This window comes from Grus americana, chromosome 3, assembly GCF_028858705.1.
Source record: "Grus americana isolate bGruAme1 chromosome 3, bGruAme1.mat, whole genome shotgun sequence".
Lineage (NCBI taxonomy): Eukaryota > Metazoa > Chordata > Aves > Gruiformes > Gruidae > Grus > Grus americana.
Window position 1 is genome coordinate 29,778,107 of NC_072854.1, and position 25,125 is coordinate 29,803,231.

General features: G+C 36.9%; 1 protein-coding gene across 1 annotated transcript in view; it reads right to left on the bottom strand.

Annotated features, from left to right (window-relative positions):
* Positions 1-25,125, bottom strand: part of EYS (eyes shut homolog) — a 916,770-nt gene that overhangs the window by 387,439 nt on the left and 504,206 nt on the right. The window contains exons 30-31 of the mRNA XM_054819879.1: positions 12,906-13,030; positions 8,603-8,727 (exon numbers count right to left, since the gene is read on the bottom strand). Of these exons, the coding sequence (XP_054675854.1) occupies positions 8,603-8,727; positions 12,906-13,030 (250 nt within the window). The remainder of the gene's footprint in view (positions 1-8,602; positions 8,728-12,905; positions 13,031-25,125) is intronic.

Here is a 25,125-nt window from a genome sequence, read left to right on the forward strand (position 1 = left end):
AAGTTCATATTCAGTGGTCTGTAAAAAAGGCAAGAAATAATGTATTTCTTTTACAGCAATAATTATGAGAATTAAATGCATTCTTGAAGTGTGAAATAAATATATGCTGAAGCCAGGCTTGGGTTCATTTTATTTTCACTTCTGTTGTAATGAACTAATGGGCTATGTTAATAGATACAGCTAACTTTGCTAACCTAAAAGGATCTTACACATCTGGATAGCTAGTCATCCCTGAAAGTCATGCATGTCTGACAACATATCATCTGGCACATAGCCACACATAACCACATATTAGCTTTGGTAACGATCTATGGGTTTTTTGAATGTGCTTGTTCATTATTTTTTCATCACCATTTCCAGGCTATGTATTATAACCACAGTTTTAGCTCTTTTGCTGCCTTTTACCATCTGCTGCTTTAGACAACTGCTGACAGAGAGAGCCTTGGGGCCAACCATATTGTCAGGCCTTAGAAATCCCAAACCACTGGTGGTTAGGCATAAAGAATACCCTGCAACCACCTTTTGGTGACTAGAATGTCTTAAGCATCCAAGTCCTATTTTCAAAATGAAGAATGCTACCTAGAGGGAGATGTTTCCTCCTCTTTGAAGGAAAGGATTAAGCCTGATCTCTTCCTCCGGGCTTCTAAGTTGTCAGTTTTTTCCTGCCTTCTCTAACAGATGCCATAAGAAGTCTGGGAAATAATGCAAAGTTATAAACAGAACTTCTAGAAGCTAGCTGGTGCAGTGCATAAATCTCAATTTTTAATCTTACCTCTAACTACTGTAAAATTGTTCTTTTTTTTTTTTTAACACAAAGACAGAAGACACATAAATAGTGGAGAAATCGAAATTTTAGTGCTTATGTATTAGCGAACTAGCGAACCAGGGGTTGTAGGTTTCACACAGGTCCTATGTCATTCTAACTGTTGTATGAAGGTATAGTGGATACTCTATAGATTGTTTCAAATAGCATTAGGTGCTTATGGTTAGGCAACCAAATCACACTTTTAGTCAAGAAAATCAAGAAAGGTGCAGAAGCTAATCAACCACCGTAATATAGACCCAGGACTGGATTTGGAAACTAAATTATTTTGGGATGCTCTCATATCTCTGAGGCAGTTAGATGGTATTGACACATATAACACAAAATCCGTAGAAAATGAACAGCCCTCCGTGTGGTAGCAGGAAGCTGGGGAAACCTCAAAATGGCATCGGACACCTAGGTTTGGGCTTTAGGTGTCGGGCCAGCCAAACAACCTGTAGGCTCCTCTGACCATATCAACTAGGTCTCCATTTAGAATAATGTGAGTATAGGTACTCAATGCATAGATAGGCATCTACATGAATTTAGGTATCTGCATCTCATATTATATCCCAAATCACCTGCTAGATCCAGAAAAGCCTTGCTATTGTCTGAAACAGCATTTAGACTGCAAACATTACACAAAGATCTTGTAATCTTTCAACACATGCATTCTGTCATCATTTTATACTTCTGTGGTTTTGTTTGCACCTAGAATTCTCGGGGAAGTGGTGAAAAATTAATATCATACTTGTATCCCTGAGGAAAATATTGTGAAAACCACTTAACTGGTATCATAAATGTTTTAATGATGTTGAAGTACTATTATGTTAGCCTCAGAAATTAAATTCTCAGTGCAAATCACATTGAGGCATTGAAGAAACATGTTCTTGGAATACTATAAACTACTGAAGCCTGATATCCTGTAAAGTGTGTCTTATGTTTAACAGTGAAGAGATATGATTTCTGACTGAAGCTTCTCCTGCAACTGAGGCACATGTAAGAAAATGCAAGTAAATTCTCTAGTGCTCAAAAAATATGTGCTCATTGCACACTTTCCCTCAGACAAGATGCTTAAATAGTCTCTCTTGTCTATCTGGCTAGCTATTTATGCAGAACTTGAAGCAACTTACTTACATTTTCTGAGAACTCTATCAATTCTATTAAATTCATTTATGATATTAGGAAACAATAGGAGGTGCAAGAGAGAGAGAGGCAGAAACGCAGACATAAAAACTGAAATTACTTTTCTTACAAGTAGTATAAATCATTTAGTGTTTAAAATGGAAGAGTTTAAATTGAGGGGTTTGGAATGATTTAGATGCATCCATGCCTGTTTCAATCCAGTTTTAACTTGTTTTGGCGAGCAGATGAGCTACCTGGTAAATTCATAGCATCTTCTAAAATCACTCACTGCATTAGTATTCCATAGCATGAAGGAACAGCAGGCCAGTTTGTATGTCGGATTTCCATACAATGATAAAAAAATCATTTCCTCCTTGTTCTCTTCTAATTCCACACATAGCACAAATGATCAATTCATTCCATGAATAAGATTTCTCTCTAATAATCTTTGTTAATTCTATAAAACTTACTTTTCATTCTGACTTTCACTGTGACAAATTAGTGCCTTTTTATTAATACTACATGTAACGGTGAAGAGCATTTGATTATGATTTTATGACTCTCAGAAACAAAGCAGATGTGGATAACCTCCACTATGCATGAAGGGTACATTAAATAGTCATAGATAAATTTGATAGCCTTGAAAGTGTCTGTAAATGCTTTAGTTAAATGCTTTAACAGTTTCCATGCAGGCAGATGCTGCAGATTTATATTTAAAAGTAGATATGCTTCTATAGATATTTCCATTTAAAAAGTAAACATTTACTCCATATACCACTGTCTATGTTTTTCTTCTCAGAATTTATGAGAAACTTCATGATTCATACTTTATGATCCATACTTTGGATAGCATACATAGATTACAGAAGATTTACTTAGCATACTCTGTAGCTGGGGTTCCCTGAATACTTATTCCTGTGGGAGTTTCATTGTTTCCACCACATACGGTTAGGAACCAGAACCAGGGTCCTACCAAATACACATCTTGAGATGTTTAGACCCCAACTGTCCTTAACTTTCATACTAAAGATATGTATGTTAAACATTTCTCTCTCTCTCTTTTTTTTTTTCACGTTTTTTTTCTGTACGGTGGACTTTCCAAAGTACAGTGGAATCTGAGGGACTGAAGATGGAACAGTGAATAATAGAAGAAAATCAAAGACAATACATCTTAAATACCAGCTACATCTGAGGTTTTGTAAGTTTTTCTTTTTTAAGGGGTTGTTCTGAGACATAGTGTACAGTCAACAGTCAAGCTACATACTAGTAGAAAAGCTGCCCCCGTGGGTTGAATATCTAGCTCCATCTTCAGTGAGCTATTAATGAATACTTGGGGAAGAATACAGGAAGAAAACAATCACAATTTGCATCTGATAATTCACCAAATATACCATTCCAACTCCTGGCAATCAGTAATTCAGAAACTCCCTAAGCCAGGATAACATTCAGAAGAGTAATTAAAATTATGACGGACCTATCCTCCTTTTAAATCATTTTTGGATTTATTTATCCTTTTGGTCTCTACAGTGTCATGCAACACTGACTTGTATTACCCGTGAAAAAATAATTTCTTTATACAGAATTTAAGCTTCCTCTCTGATGGTTTTTTTTTGGCATTCAGAAGATTTTTGTGTGCAAGGAAATACTAAAAAAATAGTCTCATTGATCTTCTCCATTACAGTTGTTCATGTAGGATAAGTATAAATACTTAATGAACAAAATGAGATTATTTTAACATGAGGGTTTGACTGTTTTCCATATAAAAAGACTGTGTCCCTTAACTGATATATCCTTCAGCATCACCTGACCTTGTTTTGAAGACAAAAAGACAGCAGTTGCTATGGACTGTGGAGAAGTATCAACAGTACCCATTGTACTCCGTACAAAGCACCCTACGAAAAAATTGTATTCATTCTTACGGGCTATTTTCTTCCTTCTTAGGACAGTCTGTCAGTAAATTTAGTCAGATTATATGCATTTTTAAAATCCATTTTCAACCTACCAAGCCCTTATGGTAAAATACAGATTTTACAAAATTGTGGGCAAATAGTCACTGCAATTGGGAGAAATTCCTGGTGACTGGAAGAAAGCATATGTCACACCTATCTTCAAGAAAGGCAGGAAGGAAGATCCAGGGAACTACAGGCCAGTCAGCCTCACCTCAGTTCCCGTGAAGCTAATGGAGCAATGACACCTGGAAATCATTTCTAGGCACGGGAAGGACAAGAGGGTGATTAAGAATAGATGGCATGGAGCTATGAAGGGGAAATAGTGCTTTACCAACCCAATAGCCCTCTATGATGAAATGGTTGGCTTGGTGGATGAGGGGAGAGCAGTGGATGTTTTCTATCTTGACTTTAGTGAGGCTTTCAACACTTTCTGTCATAAAATCCTCACATAAAAGCTGGTGATGTATGGACTAGATGAATGGACAGTGAGATGGGCTGAATACTGGCTGAACTGCCAGGCTCAAAGGGCCATGTTCAGTGTTCAGCAGTATGAAGTCCTGCTGGAGGCCAGTCATTAATGATGTACCCCAAGGGTTCACACCAGGCCAGTAATAGTTAAGCTCTTCAGTAATGGATGATAGGACAGAGTGTACCCCCAGCAAGTTTTCACGTGATACAAAACTGGGATGAGTGGTTGATACACCAGATGAGTTTGCTGCCATTTATACTGGCCTCGAGTGGCATGGACGGGTGTGCCAACAGGAGCCTCAGGAAACAGCCAAGGGAAATGCAAAGTCCTGCACCTGGGGTGGAATAACCCCATGCACCAGCATTTGCTTGAGGCTGACACACTAGAAAGCAGCTTTGCAGAGAAGGACTTAGGGGTCTTGGTGGATGACAAATTGCACGAGCCAGCAATGTGCACTTGTAGCGAAGACCAGCAAAATCCTGGGCTGCATTAGGAAAACCATTGCCAACAGTTTGAGGAAAGTGATCCCTCACATCTTCTCAGCAATGGTGAGGCCACATCTGGAATACTGCATCCAGTTCTGAGCTTCCCGGTACAACATGTCGTGGTGTAGCCCCAGCTGGTAAATAAGCACCACGCGGCTGCTCACTCACTGCTCCCTGACCCCAATGGGATGGGGAGGAGAATCGGAAGAAAAAGGTAAAACTCATGGGTTGAGATAAGGACAGTTTACTAGGACACCAAAGAAAGAGGAAAATAACAGCAATACTTACAACAGAATACACAAAGCGCGTGATAGACAACAGAATTTGCTCACCCCCAGAGCCAGATTCCCAGCCCATCCCTGAGCAGCGGCCCCTCCTCCTTAGCCAGCCCCCTTTATATTCGGAGCATGACGTAATACCCCTTTGGCTAGTTTGGGTCAGATGTCCTGGCTGTGCCCCTTCCCAGCTTCTTGTGAAAATTAACTCGATCCCAGCTGAAAACCAGGACAACCTACTAGAGAGAGACCAGCAAGGGGCCAAAAGAGATGATTAAAGCCTGGGGCATCTCTCATATGGGAGAGGCTGAGAGAGCTAGAATTTGTTTAACCTGGAAAACAGAATGTTCAGGGTCCGGGTTATCATCAATGTTCATTAATACCTGATGGGAGGCTATAAGGAAGACAGGGCTAGACTATTTTCAGTGGTGCCCACAGAAGGGCCAATAGGCAAAAGCTGAAATACAGAAAAATCTTTCTGAATATAAGGAAACACATTTTCATTGTGAGCGTGACTAAGCACTGGAACAGGTTGCCCAGAGAGGTAGTGGATTCTGTCCTTGGGGATATTTAAAACCCAATTGGACATGTTTGTGGGCAACCTGCTGTAGCTGACCCTGCACTGAGCAAGAAGTTGGACTACATGATCTCTTCAGGTCCCGTCCAACCTCAACTATTGGGTTATCCAGCATCTTCTTGAAAGTACTAAGCTACTCTACTTGCTGAAACAAATTAAGATCTTGACTGAAATGAATATGACTGTATCTAAATCATTCCATCATCGATTCGAAACACTGAATGCTTTAAACTATCTATAAAAAAAGACACTAAAAATACCTTTGTGTTATGCTCTCAGGAGGACAAATGTTAACTCTAGCACTGGCTGCTGAGTGAAGGGAAGAACTTGGGACAGCTCGCAGAATCAAAGAATCCACTCCAATGAGTGTTTTATAATTTTCCTCATTTCCCCTCTGTTTTCTTCACAGAACATACAATACACATGGAAGTCAGCCACATTAGTATTCGTACTCTAGAGAACTGACCTGTGGTGAAATATGAATCCACTGCCACATTCAAACTGACCTTTATCCTCCCTCTATTATTCCCTAGAGGAATTTGAGCAAAGTTTACTTTATTTAGAGAAAATCTCTGCCTCCACACAATCCTTTCTGTGTGGATTTCTATAGGGATATCTTACATAAATAAAGACCCTATAGGTCTTGGAATGATGATTCTGCACTGTAAGCAAAAAGGGAAGAACAATGGAGAAGTTGGTGAAACTAGCAGTGTCTAAATCTAGAATGCAAGGGTATTCTACTTTTTCTCATTTAAATTAATACCAGGAGTGAGTCCTAGCCAAAAAAACCCCAACAACCCAACCGAACTCAGGGATGCCTTCCCACTGCTGGTTTCAGGTATAATTAGTCCTCTGAGTCTAGGAAAGACTAATGGTTATTTTGAGGTTAATGAGATTATATTGAATCCTTTCTCCACATTTTGGATTGTGGCCAATATGGATGCAAGACTCAGGGAACTCATAACCTCTTATTCTGGAAGTGGATGTAAACTTCCTGAAAATATGGCAGTTTCAGTTACCTATAAAGGTAACCTATAAAGTCTTCCATTATCTGGTGTCATGTTTATACCATCCAAAGATGACAGCCCTTTCTTCATTTACTACTGATTATGGTGCACTTGACATGAAGTTTGGTTACAATTGCAAGTTCTACTCTGAATGTTTAGTGGGGGTGTGTGTGAAGAAGGACTCAGAAATGTCCTTTGATAAGAGCATTAACACAACAGTCTTCTGGTATTTTAGACTTGAACATATTATTGTCAAGGCCCTGATTAGCCTCATAATTTTCTGCAACCCATCTCTGCAACCTCTTCCTTCACACTCACAGGTTTAGCTCCCTGTACTCAAGGTCAGCTCTGATACAGTGCAGCTGTGCAACTTCAGATCACCTTGCAGCGAAAAGAGCTAAGCTGTGAGAAAGAAGTGTGAGATGTCTCATCGGGGGCATTCATACCTGAGCTCAGAAGCTGCATCCAAGCTCAGGCCCTTGCCCTTGATCTTTGACTGAGCTTACAATAAAGCTAAAGCCTGCTATAGTAAGCCCAGTACTTTGCCGATCCTGACCTTGCCTTGCTGCCTTGACTTCCTAGCTTAAACTTAGATCTGCATTGTGATCATGGACTTGCCTGGCAGTACCCGGATTCCTGGAAGAACTTTTTGAATGGTCAACACCATCGCTGGTCTTGCTTTGCTATCCTTGTTTGGGTACTTTGGGACTCCACCCCTTGCCTGTAAAGTCGTTGCCCCTGCCTGCCTTGCTGTTATCCTTGGCTCCTGGGCTGCCTTCCCTTGTGGAGTAGCCCGCTTGACACTTGTGCTCCTTGACATGTGGTAGCAGAGAATGGGCATGGGACAGAGATTAATACAGTGCCTGAGAAGAACCGAAGACAGAAGTTTTTTCATTTTTTAGAATTTTTTTTCTTTCTGTTCTATTGCTTGGTTAGTTTTTCCCTTGTTGACTGTAAATCTTCTGCTGTAGAAGGAAATCCTGAAACTGGCTAACATCTGAAAAGTTACTAATTTCTTTTTTGACTTGGTTGCACAGAATCCATGAAAGTAAATCTGAATCTTACATGTAATAATCTGTTCCTTCTATTTTACAGACGTAAATACACCAAATCAATAGTGTATAGATATTAAAATAAGCATTACTGTCATCATTTGTAAGGAAAAGGCAGTCAAATTACAGTTTCAAGCTTGGAGTTGTAGAGTTAAGAATTACTGAAGTGAGAAAAAGCCCCATGTTCTCTTATTGTTACTAACCCCAAAATATTAAGTGATACTATTAAGTTAAACCTGAAGTGTGATGAGCTAAAGCACAAGCTCAAATTGTAGGTACCAACGGCATGTCTTCAACTACAGAAAGAACTGGCATAAAAAGGTGGTGGCAGTATGGAAATTTCAGCCTTAGATGAATACAGCACTGGCATTTAGCCATACTCAAAGGATTCTTTTGGCATGTTAAACAGAGAGATTAAAACATAGGAGTAAAGCCCACAGGGTCAAACATTCAAAGGAGTTGTTTGATTTAATTTCAAGGAACTTGTTTTTCAAAATATCTGTCTGTATGCAATAGTTTCAAGTATTAATTATCTTAGTATGTAAACATATTCATATATTAAAAATATTAATTAGTGTTTAAAAATATTAACGTACTCTGATGACTGACAAAGCCATTATATACACTCACACTTTTCAACTTTTTGTGGATATTAGGTAACTATTTATCTGGAATATTAGAGCTCCTGTTAGTAAATCAAACAAAATAAACAAAGAACAGTTACTAAAATATTGTATTTTTCAGCAAGGCCAGGTTTTATCTGAGTGATGTTAAAAAGGAAAGGGGTTACATACAGTATTTTCTGTGCAACAATGAATAGTCAGGTTAAGGGAAGGAGAAGAAAGAATGCCAGCATCTCACCACAAATCCAGGCTTGCAAAAACAGGAATAACCGAAGCTGGGGTCCTTCTGAACACAGATGCCATGTATGCAGGGGTTGGATATGCACTCATCAACATCCAACTCACAATGGAGGCCTTCCCATCCTGCCAGGAAAAAAAACAAAAAACAACCCACAATAAAAAAAAATTACCAAGACCCATTAAAATCTAAATCCATTTATGGAGTGACAATCAAAAAAAAGCTATAGGTGACTATAATCAATCCTCACATATGTAGAAAAATATAGTACAGCATGGGTATAGTATATGGGGCTGTGGTTTCTCAAACTAGAAAAAAGAAAAGAAATAGTCTAACCATAAATAAACACAACCCAAACTATATGGACTTTACAATTATACTCTACTGAACATCTATTAGGAAAGTCAATATTTGCTGACTTCTGTTTCTGTAGTCGTAAGTAAGAAAACAAGAGTAAAACCTGAATATATTCTTTCAACTTGATGGATTGCCCTTCACCTACCGAATTATCTGCATCATTATCTGGCTAAGAATTTGCAAGGGTTAAACAGTCCCTGAAAACCTCTTATGTCATTCCAGATCTGCATAGTGCAACCAAAGCTATATTTTTTCCAAAATTTAAACTGAAAGAGTATGGAATTTCCTATCCTATTTTTTGACCTTTTTATCCTGTTAATTAAATTTGTACATTATTGTCACACTCGGGAAGGAAAACTGGAGGTTTAGAGAGATGATAATAGTCACAATTACACAAAATAAAATAAAGGGAAAAGTTCAAAGGAGAAACTCTGAGACAGATTACTGTACAAGATCAACGAAGAGGACAATTTCTGAGCAAATACAGGTTTGGTTTTTAATACCATCAGAATACCATCTTTTTATACTTCAATACTCAGATTACTGGCATTTTTGTTAATACACATTTCTTATAAAAATCTCCTTTACAACTAAGTACATCAATAAATTAGAGGCCAAAAACTTATCTGGAAGCTGGGTTTTAGATCACGTAATTTGAGCCTGTCTCGAACTTGCTCCTCGGAGGCTAAGCTGAAATAGGAGCAGCCCATTTGCTGGGTAAATACAAATCCAGAATTTTGTAAAATATGGCTAGCTATTGAAGAACACCAGTCGTTCTGCCACGACACTCCCATCACCCATTACAGATTTGTTATTACTCCAATCACATTTTCCCATTTATAAACAAACACACAAACTCACTAACTGCTCTAGCCCCCCCAACCCCAGCAGTCTTCAGCTGATACAAATCTAGTTGTCCCTGTCCTGCATTTGCCTCAGAACATGTGTCAAAGGGACCCCCCGGCTACGTTCCAGTCCCTGGTAGAAGTGCAGGCTGCCCCAGCTAAAGACCTCAGCTGTGAGGCTGCTGTTAGTGCCAACGACTGCCGCTGCTGCTCCTGAGCTGCCTGAGATGCTGTTCGAATAGAGTTTACACCTCTCGCTGCTGGTTCTGCACCTGAACAGCCTGCAGCTGCAGCCACAGATCCCAAACATGCGTCTATTATTCTAGGGGTATGGGGCCTGCTACTGGGACAATAGCTGACAAAATTCATGATCCATTACAGAATAGATTCATCAGAGCTAAATCAATTCCCCTTTCTGGTATCCCATGCTGTCACCACATGCTTCATTTTGTTCTCTGGAGGCTTTTGGAAAGCTGCAATCATCTGCCTTGTTCCTACTTCTGTCTTGCCACTATCCCTTTTCCATTTCATTAAATTACAACTGTGGATCTGTTGCTGGGTATCTATCTCAGACTTTCTGCCTCGTGGAAAGTTCTTTCCCATAATTGCCTTTACAGACCCCAAAATCACGTCTCTATATTTCTATAGGTTAAGGTTAGCAGAGAAATCCAAGATCTATCATATATTAATAGTAGTAGCCTGCAAAAAAAGCAGATTTGTTCCAAGGATTTCTACTTTCTGTCTCTGGAAGATATTTTTTCTGTATCTTCAATCCCTTTCTTCAGTTGTGCAACTTTCTAAAAAGTTATTCCTCCGAAAGGTTCCCCTGCCTCTCTAAATTAACTCCTCTTCCAAGTCGTAACCTTCTCATCTCTTCAGCTGTTTCAGAGACTCAAATAACATTTGAAAATACCACATTAAGTTAAAAAAAAAAAAAAAAAAGCTCTGTAACCATGATGCATACACCTTACGCATGTGGTTCCTTCACTGTATCTTTTCCTGGTGGAGAAATAATGTAGAGATCTTTCACTGCTAATCAATGGTATTACTAAAAGACATGTAAAAGAAGGGCAGTTTACACTTGGGTTGGAAGGTGTTTAAAACATGTTAGCAACAGGAGTGACTTCCAAGGCCCCAGAGAAGTGGCTTCTACTTACTCCAAGCATTTCCATGTACAGTTGCACAGAGACAGCAGTTACAGTCCTTGGCTGGAAAGCAGTTTTTAAGTGTCTATATTAAAATATATTTAAAGTATTACTAACTTTAAAAATAAGGAGAAAAAATTTGAACTCGACAATGTATTCTGTGTGAGGCACTGTAATGATAAAAACATATATCTTAAGTTTTTAAAAGTCATCTGTATTGGTGAAGTGGTATATGGTCATATGCAGTACAAGGTAGAGTGAGGGGAGATACAGTTTTATCCACATGGAATTTCCATTGTGTAACTGCTGAGAAAATAAAAGATATATAGTACTGAAGATAGGTCATGACTCAGACTTTTAAAATCAGAAGGGACCATTATGATCATGAATTCTGACCCTCTGTATGGCAAAGGGCAGAAATTTTTCACTCAGTCGTTCATATATCAGGAGTATAGTGTCTTTCTGGATTATTGAGTGTCTCTTAGACATGAAAAAAGTTGCTATAAAAATATTAATCTGTGAGCAAGTTAGTCCTAAAATTAATTACGCTCTAGTAAGTCAGTGATACTTCCATTTAAATTTTACATATTAGAGTATCATTCCTCAGTACTGATTAAACAAATGAATAAACTGTCAATATTGACTTTCATTACACAGACACACACACACACCACCCTCCCCAATGTCTTTCATACTTTTTTTTTTTTTTTTAATCTGTTGCATATAATTTTGTAACCTGCACTAGGGACACTTCAGAATGAAGAAAAAAAAAGTAAAATAAAATCTGATTTTATTAATATTCAATTCATTATGTGTTTTCTTTTTATAATGATGAACAAACATGGATATAAATCTATGTAAAAATTATATTAACAGATTGCTAGAAACATTGCAGAAAAGTTGTGTGTAATACGTATATAGTCACTGGACTTCAGGACAGTTTAGCAAGATCCTATTGCTTGTAAATGGAAACCAACAAAGTGAACATACCTCAGTACAAAGAGAATAGCATATCAGATATATGAAGATATCATAGGTGAGTAGAATATTTGTCTTCCAGACTATATCTAAATAATCTCTAAAATAATTACTAAGAAATCTTGGATCAGTACCATCGAAGACAGTAGTCAGCAGCGCAGATCAGTACAATGGGAACGATAGTTTCAAGAGGTAGGTACTAGTATAATTCTTAAATTAAGAGTAACTGAATTATGGAGCAGTATGCTTCAAGGCAGTTATTTATACCCTACTTATGTTGACAAAAGGCTCTTTGTTAATAGACATGACAGGTGACAGTGAGTAGTCCTGAAGAGATTAAATTTGTGATTGTGTGGCAATGCAGGCTGTTTTTTGCTTTTGTATAAATACTAAACCCCTTATACTTTCCTAAGTCACAAGACCTGTTTCAGTTGATCTATGTTAGCATAAGAAAACAGCTCCTACTTTTTTTTAGAAAGTGCTCGTTTTCATTATATTCATAATAGTTCAGAAAATTTCTTTTCATCCCAGCCAGCAGACCTAAGCGTGGGTATGTGTGACGACAACAACAACAACAAAAATAATAATAAATGTTAGTTAAATTGTTCAGAATTCCTTTTCAGTCAATTTTATTCTGTAGCTAGTTAAATTATCAAGTCACTATGCAGTGCCTACTTGATTGCCTGGTCAGTAAATTACATTAGTAAAGATCATACATAATAAACCTAGCTCTAGATAATTCTTCAGACTCACTTAGTGATCTGGTTTTAGTTTTGAGTCTTTCTAACATGCTTATTAGACTAGTTAGTTCTCTTTAGATATCATTCAAAAAGCTTATCAAATAGATAGGTAATCTTTTTGTACCTTATAGGTTATATAAGAATAAAGAGCTTGATATAATTTACTACTTTTCTCAGTAGTAACACCGGTAATTCAAAACTATCATTATTTAGGATTGTTCTGTCAGATGTCAGTTACCTTGTTGACATTTACAAGTGTATCCATTGATATGATCTTCACAGGTTGAGCCATGGAGACAAGGTGACGAATTACACTCATTAACTTCTACTTCACAAAACTGTCCAGAAAATCCAGCAAGACACCTGAAGCAAACAACATTCCAAAGTATTATACTGTGCATAACCATCATACAACATACACTTTGTGGGGAGGCAATTTGTATAAAGTATGTGCATTAACAAGACACAATCTCATACATTCCTTTGTGTTTTAAGGAGTATTTTACTGGAACTCTTCCGAGTTTCACATTGCAATCCATAGTGATCTTTTAGGGGATTTATGATGGCAAAACCCATCCACAAATTTCACATCTGGATCATAATCAAACCTAACAGTCTCAATTACAGTTTGCTGGTTCTAGGGAGGTGAGTACAAACCTTTCTTTATGTACTCCTGGGAGACTGTTTACCTAGTAAAATAGTTTATTTAGTTAAGTAACTGTGGTCTATGTTTGGAAAACAGCTTGCTGAGAAATATTGCACCATTAAATGTAACTACAGCATAAAAGCTAACCTTCAGGGACCATGCTTTCGTTATCATTCTAGTTATCAAGTATTAGTCATCTTGAAAAAACTCTTCTGTATTTTTCTGGTTGTAAATCCTACCTGATCATTAATACCAAAATAGTTCTGTACGATTTCAACATATAACTATACAATTGACCCAAACAGACTCACAAGACCTCTAACGAAGCTCAGAAATCTTACTAATCTCATTATTGAGACACAGCCTTGCATACATATGCACAGCTTTACAGACATATTCAGACATTCTGCAAAACAGGGCCCCATAGTGGTATTTACAACATTCGCTCTTTCGAGATGTGTTGGACATGGATATATTTCACAGGAGACAGTGTATTCAAAAACTCCTGCTAGCAACTGAGCCGTGCACATGTTATATGTTGTCTTGGCTCTAATGAAGAGCATAAAACTTTATGCTCCACTTCTTAGAGGAAGATGAGGACATTAAGAAATTACCTTTGAGTAAATTAGAATAGTCATGTCACCTACTCCTCAAGGTGCCACGTTGTGTGAATACAAAAGACTTTTCTAGATCCTGAAGCAAAAGGGAAGGAGGATGGACCATGGAACAGGTATGTGTAACACTTCCTGAAGGTTCATTACACTATGTTTCAATAATTATGTTTTGGTTTATTTCTGCCTTGACTATTAGAACATATTTGTTTCATTTTATATGGAATACACTCTGAGTAATGGGAATTTGAAATTTACTAAGACAATGGCAGCAGAACAGATTTGTCGAAGTCTAAATGGACTACAGATGACAGCGATGGCATACTGCTTGGAAAATGTAAAAACTGATGCACACACTACTGTTTTTCAGATATCTAATTATAATGTGTGAGAGATAAAACATGGATAAGGCTTAATGAGTGAGCCATAAGGCCACCTGAATAGCTCATCGGCCACAAAACATTAAGTAAAATATACCGAGAAGATACAGTTTGGCCTTTCATCTTATTGGCAAATGTTAAAGCCTAGGATTTAGAACTGGATTCATCCCACCTAACTTCACATACTTAACTGTAATAACCCTAGGATTCTCCTATGTTCGGTGGAATAAAGGGTGCAGAGGACAATTGTGTTCACTGAAAGCTTAAATAATTTTCTGAAGATACCTTTGTCTTTCCACTGACTATATATCATATAAAAAAAGTAAAAAAACTATTTAAGGGAGTGGCATCTCCCAGATATGGGAAGGAGGACCAGAAAGATGAATGCCTATAAAATAATGGAAAGAATATTCTACTGGAAAAAAAGGCAACTAGACACAGGGAATACTGGGACAGTTTAAAATCCATTTAACTTCATACTTTGGTGTGCTTTTAGGCATTTCATTTTTTTTAAAAAAAAAAAGTAGTTACAACATAAATTGGAAGAAATATACATTTATTATGTAAACATTCTGGACAGAATAAATATACCTATGCATATCTAAGGTGAGCGGGCTTGATTTTTCAGTCTGTATAACTCAAACATTGAAGAAAAGCTTAAAGGTGTTTTTAAGAAATGTCCCTTTGGCAGCTTCAAGTGGCACATTTTTCTGTGATGTGTATACTTGCTAAAGAGTAGAAACTAGTAAAGCCAGCAGCAGTTTACAGAGTTACTGTGGTCATAACTAGTTGGAGCAAGAGTAAGTAGTGGAGCAGGTTGATTTAACTCCACTGGAGAGAATCAATAGAATGGAATCAGCTTCATATCACAAGTTGACCTACAGCTTGGATGAGCTCTGGATGATTTTCTTCTCAGCAAGGCTTGAGACTTCAGAGACACAAACTATATAGCCGTGGACCTAACTCTATAGACACGGGAGTAGAAAAATGGAGCTTTAACATTAAGGGTGTGTATATATATATATATATTTCTATGTATATGTATAAATGTTTGGTAAAATAATCTATTTTGTACTGAAAACTTTCCAAATACTTATTAAATGTATAATACGACATAGAATGATGGTGGCACCACCAACAAAAAGAGATTTAGAATATATGACTTTGCCTTACAAATTGAAATTTAGGTGGAAAACATGAACCCATGAAAGCACTTAGATATCCAGTAAATCAAATCCCGCATACATCAATTTGCACAAGGTACCATTTTTCCTAAGTCAGACAATCATTCAACTTAAAGAATATGTAAGAATATTGCAAGTATTTCACATACTGATGTGTTTTATGTTTTGTAAATGCTACAAAACCAGTGTTCAGTTTGCTTGTCTTCAGATAGCATAATTAGATATAAACTATGCTTCATAATTAGATATAAATGATACTTCATGACTGAAGAGGCAGGTATTCTATTAACTAAAAGATTCTGAGAAATTACGAAACGACTAGCAGTAAGGAAGTTACTGGTAAGGTTTTGCAAGTCATAAAACAACACATTAACATCAGCAGCTTTCTCAAGTTTCTGAAAACTGCAATAAATTGTATGCTTTATTGAGAGTGTTAATGAAGTTAATACTTCTTAAGATATAACAAGCACTTCAATAATTTCTTAATTTCTTCTTTGCTCTCACCTTCCTTCATTGTTACTCCTTTTTTATAAATTTATATTTCTTTTCTGCCTATGCACATTCTTATCTCCCTTCTGTCATTTCTTTTTGAGCATTAGGAGGCACAGAAACAATATAATTTAAATACCACTGACATTAGAAAGTGTAAGTAGATACGGAACACAGTTCTTGCGCTACAAATGACATCAAAACTAACTCAAATACTCTGGAACACATTTGTATGTTCTGCAAATGAAAAACAGGGGCTTTTACATAGTTTTCATATCAAGGTATGACCACTGCAAATCTTGTACATTGATTACCTTTTAATAAAAAACAATTTATGCCTTTATAAGTAAATGCATATCTAGGCTGAGCAGCAAATAACTCTTAGAGCTTATCTGATAAAGAAAGCTAATACACTGTGAAAGCTGAGCTTTTAAACTTAAAAAGGTATCAGTATAAGATCAATAGTTCGGTACTGAAAAGCAGCAAAAAATACTGCTCATTTTCTGTAAGAATAATGCATTCACAATTTAATTATGACTGGTTTACAGGGATGATGGCAAAGGTCTTTCTCTTTTCTATCATTCTCTACAGCTTTTTCTCTCATATAAAATGCTGAGATAACGTGGTGCAAATATACTCTCTTTTCAGTTTTACATTTATATCAATCATTATCAGGAGTGATCATCTTTATTTGGGCATATGCCAATGCAATAGCTGAACAAAAGACTGAAAAGATTCTATTGACTTGGATGGATTTGAAACAGGAGAATGTAACTTTAATATTTTTACACTGCAGTAAAGAACAAAAATGGGAATAAGCATCTCAGCAAAATGTTTAGCTGAGAATTAATGTGGTGTAGAAGATGACAGGTCATTTTCTTCTTCCAGAAGAACATGGCCAACTAGTCACCTATGTATCCGTAGGAGCCAGTTCTTTGCAGTTTTCAACCTGCATCTGACTTTAACTGCAAATTGTGATTAACTGATACTTGCAAACTTTCAGTTTCGCAATCTTTCCTCACTCCCCATTAATCTCAGCTGGAATGGAAACTCTATCTTCTACGATGAATGCAGGAGTTTATTAAGATGACCTTGAAGGTCCTGTAGGAAGCTAATGGGCGTTTGCCCTGGTTATGACAAGCGCTGTTTCAATGGCACCTATATTAAGTAGCACAATGAAGAACAGAAGTGAAAGCAAGAGGTATACATACCTCTCAGTGTCTAAATTGCCTCTTAAACATATACACAGGTTTAGAATTGGTAGCCAGTTTCACCATCCATCTGTTAAGACCTATCTTATATCTAAATTAATCCCAAGCCACCTAGGAAATGTTGTGAGTCAAAATGATCCTGAAGTGTAACCGTAATATGTTAGGCACTTCCAAGCCAAAATTCCTAAATCAGGAGCGAAGTCCAGTTCACATCAGTTTAAAGGTGCTTCCTCAGGAACGATTTTACTGAATACAAGTCTCAAGAGAGATTAGATGAGAAATTTGAGACAGAGCAAGAATACTAAGACAATAGGTCAGGAACACTTAGGGTAGGGAAACACAGGGCAAACAAAGATCCAAACACCAGTGGTCTTAGAAAACAAGAGCATCACTCAAGAAACAGAGAAGGGAAGGAAAGTTTCAAAACTAAAATGTGGGTTTTAAAATCATATTTTTGGGAAAAAAGAAAAAGTTATCAAAACCCAGAAAGAATAGAAGGGTCAGGCCCTTCCCTTTGGGTGATGAAGTTGCCATGGCACTGCTCATCTGGAGGCAGGAAGAGCTAGTGCTCTAATGATGCTGCATTAGGGCCAAGACTATTTTTATGCCCCTTTCATCTAAAAGTCTAAAAAGAAACACCTCTGGGATAAAGACTGACTGTGCTTGCAGAACACCAATTTCCTCATGCTCAGTGCAAGTCTCCAGTCTTTCCAGTAACTAGTGCTAATCTATCTTAAGGTTCCTCTTTCTTGCCTGTACCCCTACATTTCTGGAGGGTGTTGGGAGTGATAAAGCACAGATAATTTGAGCCCTATTCTTCTAAAGAAGCCACACTTCTATCACAACTGAGTTTTCAAATTTGGCTTCGAGTGCGATGTTCAGTTTGAGAAGCTCATTAGCTGTCACTAGAGGAACCCATAGCATGATTGTTGCACTCTCACCATCCCCCGAAGTGCTGAGATAACAGAGATTCTTATGTTAGGCCTTGATGACACTGAAGATTGTTTTGCTCATAGAGATAGTTGGCAAAAAAATTCAAAGGTTTGGAGCTTTCACTCGTACTTGATATCACAGTCAGTTGCACATACCAGGGAAGATGCAGGCATTGGAAAGCAGTAAGAAATCCCTGCTGCCTGGGTCCTGAATAGCAGGGTTATGTTGGGAAGATTTATTTTGTCATATCCATCATTCTAGCTTTATTAAGATGATTTTTACTATGGTTTTCATTATGATTCACTACGGGTTGATAGAAGCTGCTCTTTGTCTTTGCCTCGCAGGGCTCTGCGGTACTTTGATTCAGTAACAGCAGAGGGAATAGTTACGCACTGAAGGCCTTTTTGCAAAAAGCACCTAGGACATTTAAAGTGAGTGAGTGAGGCATTATACAGAATCAGGGAACAGGCAGGGAAGGGGCTGGAGAACAGGTCTGTAACGGGCTCAGTATAAAAGCAATTTGCAAGCTTGAAGCTGGCCTAGCTACACAGTTCAGGCTAAAAGAACGATGAGTCATTCAGGATGAGGGCTTAGCTGTCTAAGGGGCTGCCCACTAATATAAAGAAGAATTGACCTTTAAACCTAAGAGAGTTGTACAGATACAGAAAGACAGCAGAGTTAATGGGGTGTTGTCTGTATGCGCTTGGCTGACCTATTTAGGAAAGATGAATCAGGCCCTAAGAAACATTCATAGATTTACTAATCTTAAACCACAATTTAAGCATTTAATACTATAATATCGATAGATTTACAGAACTAGAGGAAATTGTAACATTATTGATATTTTACCTATCAAAGGTCAGATGAAATGCCATCTACCTGATTTAAGTAGCCCTGTCCCACAGTGCTGCAGACATCCTACTGCAAGGCTGGCTATACAGTGGGTCAGAAATGGGCTACTTGTTAGTAATAAGAAAAATCCTTGCTTTGTATATAACATCTAATGACGTAATGCAGCAGCTGTTGCACATATGAGACTGATCACAGGTCTGCATTATATCAAATAAAATAATTAAAATAGCAAATGCAGCAGGGAAAATTACCAAATAAAAAATAAAAATGGATACCTTAATTTTTTTTTTTTTGAAGTTGGACATTATAATTTATCAATCAATAATAAAGTAGAAACACGTCTAATGAATTCACAGAACTTACACTGAGAGAATGAAGTGGTCTCTAACCATTCTATTATTCTATGATTTTTCCATTAGCCTAGAGCTTGTCAGATCCAACCTAAGAACATTAATGTTTCCACATCAAAGCAAGGATCTTTATTTTTTTGAGATAAAAAGAGCAACAGAGATATCTGTTAATGAATAAGAACACAGCTGAGGAAAGATCTGTCTGAATGCCTACTTATTTCTTAAGTTCCTCACACTTCAGCATAAACTCTGTCTATAGTCTCTTGTATTAATGATTATTGGTAAAAACACTAACTGGAGAAAAATCTGAAACATTCTCACAATTGATCCACTCCTGAAAATTACACTGAATAAGACGCTAAGTTATTTTACTAACTTGTTATATAACATATATGTAAGGGTTGGTTTTTTTCTATGATTCTATGACTCTGAGTGTTTTATGCAGAAATGGAGTTATTCAAGCCTAATCAGAGTTTTGTAATAACAATTTTGGGGTTGCCAAATATTTGCATTTTTTGCCAACACATTTCCATATAAAGAGTAAGTAAATCAATAGGAGACTTCAATTCCTAGATGAAGTTTTTTAATAAAAGCCCAAGATGTCCTATGTAAAAAAAGCAGCAGTGATAACCGTTGTCAAAGTTTTACTTTATGCTAATTCTGCCTTCTAAGGGCTACTGGCATGCATACATTTCTAGCACACCAAATGTTACATTTAAAACAATTCCAAAGGCATTGATTAATGATTTATTAAAAGAATTAAATGAAGCATTTTGATCTATGACAGTTATAGCTGCAGTCATAGTAAAATTTCTTCTATGTGAGTAAACTTTCAGCCTCAGAGAAAATCTGCAAGAACCTAAATGTCAGCCAAATTTCCCCCTACAACTCTAATTCACATCCTCTTGTATCTCATCACTCTTTGAGGTCTGTTTTGTAACTCATCTTCTGAGTCTATTTTTTATCTGTACCCTTTTCCCTCTCTCTCCCTGTCTTTATTCATCTGCCTTGTGACCTTTTACAGCTTATGAATAATTTGTATATCTGTGAGATATAAGGTTCAGGAAAAAAAACATGGTTTCTACAACACAGAAGTTTATTAGGTTTATCTGGGAGCAATGATTAACAGCAATTGTACTTAGAGCATTTATGCTGTAACCTTTACCTGACTATGCGACTCATTCAACCTGGTAAAATCAATGAACTTTATGGACCACTCCACAACATGAAATTTGTTTGGGACATCAATTTTTCTTCACGAGTGTTAACCTTGATGAGTGGGGTAATGCTTTGTTAATACCTCTCAATTAGGTAATTAGGACTTTGCACAGAATAATAGGTCAATGTGAAAAACACATCTCCTGAGCAACTGCCTTGGCCAAAATAATCTTGTAAATGTGTAATCTCTTTTGACATTAGTCATTATTTTTCTTTTTCAAATCTGCATTTTCTGTCCAAAATAAATCTAGTTAACTTCTCTACTGTAACAGACCAGCTCTGTCACTGCAAATTTACACTGGGATTGCTATACATTATTAACAAGCTATGAAAAGTCACTGGCTAAATGTCATGGAAGCTGAAATATAGCAGCACCTTGGGATTCATATAGCAAACAGTTTAGTTTTAATCATCTTGGACCACAAGGTGCCTTGACATTTGTGAGGGAACTTTTTCCTTTTTAACTTCCACTGGAATCAGACCTCTATTATCTCAACCATAATTCTCAACTTCAAATGTGATAGAAAGTTTTACCTTCTAAATTAAAAAAGTTAAAAAATCGATTAAACATGGACCTTATCATTCATTTAATCAATGCTCATATGCCAGCTTGGAAAGGAAAAAGGGAAGAGCAAGGAAAACTAGATAATTCAACCACCTTCAGGATTATTAGAGACATTTCCTGTGAAATACATGACCCTTACCTTAGCACTACTGAAGCATGACCTTCATGAGCGGTATTAACACAACAAACTTCTGCAGAACCTTTTTAATTTCAAAGAAAAACTGAGGAAGATCACTGAATCATTTCAAATATGCATATCATTACAACTTGATTTTTTAAAGCTTTAAAAATTTATTGAGAAAACTATTCTATGGTGCCAAATAAATTTGCAGTCATTATCATACTTCACTCTCTAACAGCCAACCTTTTGGATCATAAGTTCCAATTTACTGGAAGCCAATGCATCATTTTTGCCCTTTTAAGGAGGATTATTCACAGACAAAATAAAAAAAGACAAACATTATTTTATTCAACTGAAATTATTATTTCTCAAGAAATACAAGAGCAAGCCAAAATCCTGACCCTACTAACATTACTTTGAAAAATAAATCTATTATTTCATTTGCAAGTTACAGTGTGATGTTTATGAAGTTTTGAATGTTCAGATCTTTTTATTTCTTTCAAACTTAACTGCCCTAATTTCTATGTGGTTTTTTTTTTCTTATTTTACACATCTACCTACACATTATCTGTTTTGTCTTAATGCACATGTCAACAAAAAATGTTGCCTCATAAACGAATGTATACATGAAGTACTGTCACCAGGTTGTACAATGAATGACCGCCCCCCCCCCATTCCCCATATACCCCTTCGCCACTTGGGGAGAGGGGAGGGAGAAGGAGGTAGAGGAGCTGGGAACAAAGGAGTGAAGTTAAGCCTGGGGAAAAGGGAGTGGAGGGGAGTGGGGGGGAAGGTGTTTTAATTTTTGTCTTTGTTTATCACAACCCTACTCTATTTTAAATTGGCAACAAATTTAACTTTTCCCAAGTCAAATCTGTTTGCCAGTGATCTCCCTGTGTTTTCCCTGAGTTTCCCCATCATCTGTTCTGCCCCCATCCTGTTGAGAAGAGGGAGTGAGAGAGTGGCTGGGTGGGCATCTGTCAGCCAGCCAAGTTCAACCCACCACAACGCTATATGCTTTTCCAGAGATTTCTATATAACTACAGAAAGTCTGCATTTATTTCCCTACCTCAAGAATTAATCCTTTAAAAGTAATTAAGACAGAGATCAGGCCTCTTCAGCTTGCCAGAACCTTGCTAAGGAATCCATCTCAGAAGACAGTAATATTAATTTCTTCATGAACTGATCTGTACTCTAAGCATATTGTGTAAAAAAAAAAAAAAGAAGACACTTTATGAGATAATGCACAATAACATCCTCTGGTAACAATGTTTTTGATGTGTTTTTGTTTTTGTTTTTTTTCCTTCTATTACTCACAATACCATAGTTGATGTTAAAAGAAATAGTCAAGAAAATTTGTATGAACCATTAGATCTGTATACTCCCATTAACACATCACAGTGCATCGAAAAAGGCAGCGTTTGCAAAGAAATTTTGTATCTTACGTCAACTGATGCTGTTTTAGTTGCTTCACCCCATAATCCTTGCTTCTCTTACATCCTCTGACCATCCATGACTACACCTTCAATTTGATACAAATAAAAAACTATTGGCAGTAGAATCTCTTATAGGTTTCTTGTTTCACTTGCCAAGTTCCTGAAAATTTTGATATATTTATTTTCTGAAAGTGAGATTAATAGCTATGGGGATGTAACTGTGAACCTGATAGAGAATTCAGAGAGGCAGTTTTTATAATTATCTAGCAATGACCAAACACCTCATTGCTTTAGAAGTAACTTATATAGGCAAATCAGTTCAGAAGAGAAACCTTTCATCCAGATATTTCACTATTCTGAGCTTTGCATCATCCCTTTCAAACAACTTTCACAGTAAGCTTTACCAGGGCCTGCAAGTGACACTAAAAATGTGGGTGCTGGGGAGGTCACATAATGAGCTCATCTTGGTGGAAACTGTCCCACACGTTTCACCAGCTACAGATTTTGAACTTTGATCAGATGCAGTAATTCCCTGTGGAAAACTGAAAAAATAAAGAATCGCATTGAAGCAAATTTTCTTCTGTCTGGTCATCTATGTGCTCTGAAGTGGATGCTGGTGATGATGCAGCAAATGACCCAACAAATGTTTATGCTATATAAAGAAATTTTTTAAGAAGTGTTCTATTGCTTTCAGATTCTGATAGAAGGGTAAAAACCATCAACTTTTGTGTGTATGTGCATGTAAACTCTTAGTGATTTCTGGAATCCTATGGTAGATCAGCACAGATCTTTGTTGTTACTATGTTTTCACTAGTAGGTTAAACTGATTGTCTCCATAAGCCCAATGACTCTGACTTCAGAGCAATACGAGTCAGCTGCCTTATCACTAACACTACCGAAAATTGCTTCTCCTGATGCATTTTGAAGCATGTTTCTACGGAGAGAATTTGAGAAAGCTGCCAGTAGGGAACTTACAGAATTCTCCCAAGAGAGCTTTTCTCAGATTATTTTCTCTAAAACCCTTCCCAAGAGTGATACTCTGATTGCTAATTTTAGAACATTAACAATGAGGCTTTCCCCAAGCTATAGGTCTAGCATATCACGTTACTTTTTTTCTTTCCCATCCCTCCTCTGAATTCTCCTTGGAGGTACTGTCAAGAATGAAGCAAGTTTATTTACCTCTGAAGTAAAATTTTGCTTTGAATGAAGTAAAAATAAATTACAGCTTTCCATGGTTGTCAGGAAATGTTAATCCTTTTTTAAAGAATAGTGAATGTGAATAAAAAAAAATAATATAGTAATGACATGCTTGAGTGTATATTTGATTTTAGAGGGCTTTCTTCCATTTATTCACCTACAGTTATGTTCCTATCAATCACCTTAGCATCAGAATCCTGCCTAGAGATTTACAACCTGAAGTAACAAATGTCATCTTTTTCCTTTCTGCTTGCTTTCTTAGTTTATGGGAGAAGTCATTCAATGGTTAAAATATTTTGGAGTTGTATGAAAAATTTTTATCAGAGAAAAATCAAGTTGAAAAGAGGAGTCACATACATAGTCCAAGAGATCTAGGTTCAGATCTTGTAAATATTCTGATTCTTATAGTCAGGAATTTCTCCATATTCATCATCAGTTTCTATAGAATGCAGCTTTGCAAAGGTAAAATGAATTTGAAAAGGGTAATTAATAGTGCCATTCTCTTGGAGAACTGATTTTAGAACAGGAGCTACAAACCATAAGGTTATGACCTTATCCATATGTTCACTTTTAACAGCCCCAGATTTTCACTAACAATCAGAACCTACCATAGGCTCACAGAAATCACTGTCTGGTTTAAAGATGTCAGACATCTGTCTCCGGGTTTGGGGCCCATCTCTGCTACGTATTATTGCCTGAGATTTATATTCAAAGAGGTAAATGTAAGGAAGAATGAACTGATACATCAACACTTTGTACAGACTGAGGAAAACAGAAGCAGTTTATGTTCTCTTAGAAAAGAGACTCTGTCAGCATACTATGCTAGATACTCCAGCGCAGGCATCCTTCTTCCCAGAGGAGGAATGTTGCATGTAACAGCCCAAAATAGATTCAGGCAGTTTAAACAAGATTGGAGCTGGAAGCTCTGCAACTTTTTAGCTTTCTTCTGTGCTTGAAAAAGATGTAATAAAATAAATTATCACCTCTATAGAAAAAAAAAAAAAGAAGACAATGCAATGGTAGGGCAGAAAGGACCACATTTAGAACTTTATTCCTGAACTATAATAATATAAGTGTAATGTGGGCTAAATAAAACTACTTTTTTACTACTCAGGACATTGTCTGCATTTTTACTTATAAAAATATCTGGCCAATAAGGGTCTTCATTATCACCGAATGTCTCAGGACCACCACAACACATACTAAGCATTGGCTAATAAAAAGTTCCATTCTTTCTAAGGTCATTCTCATTATAAGAGACCTTA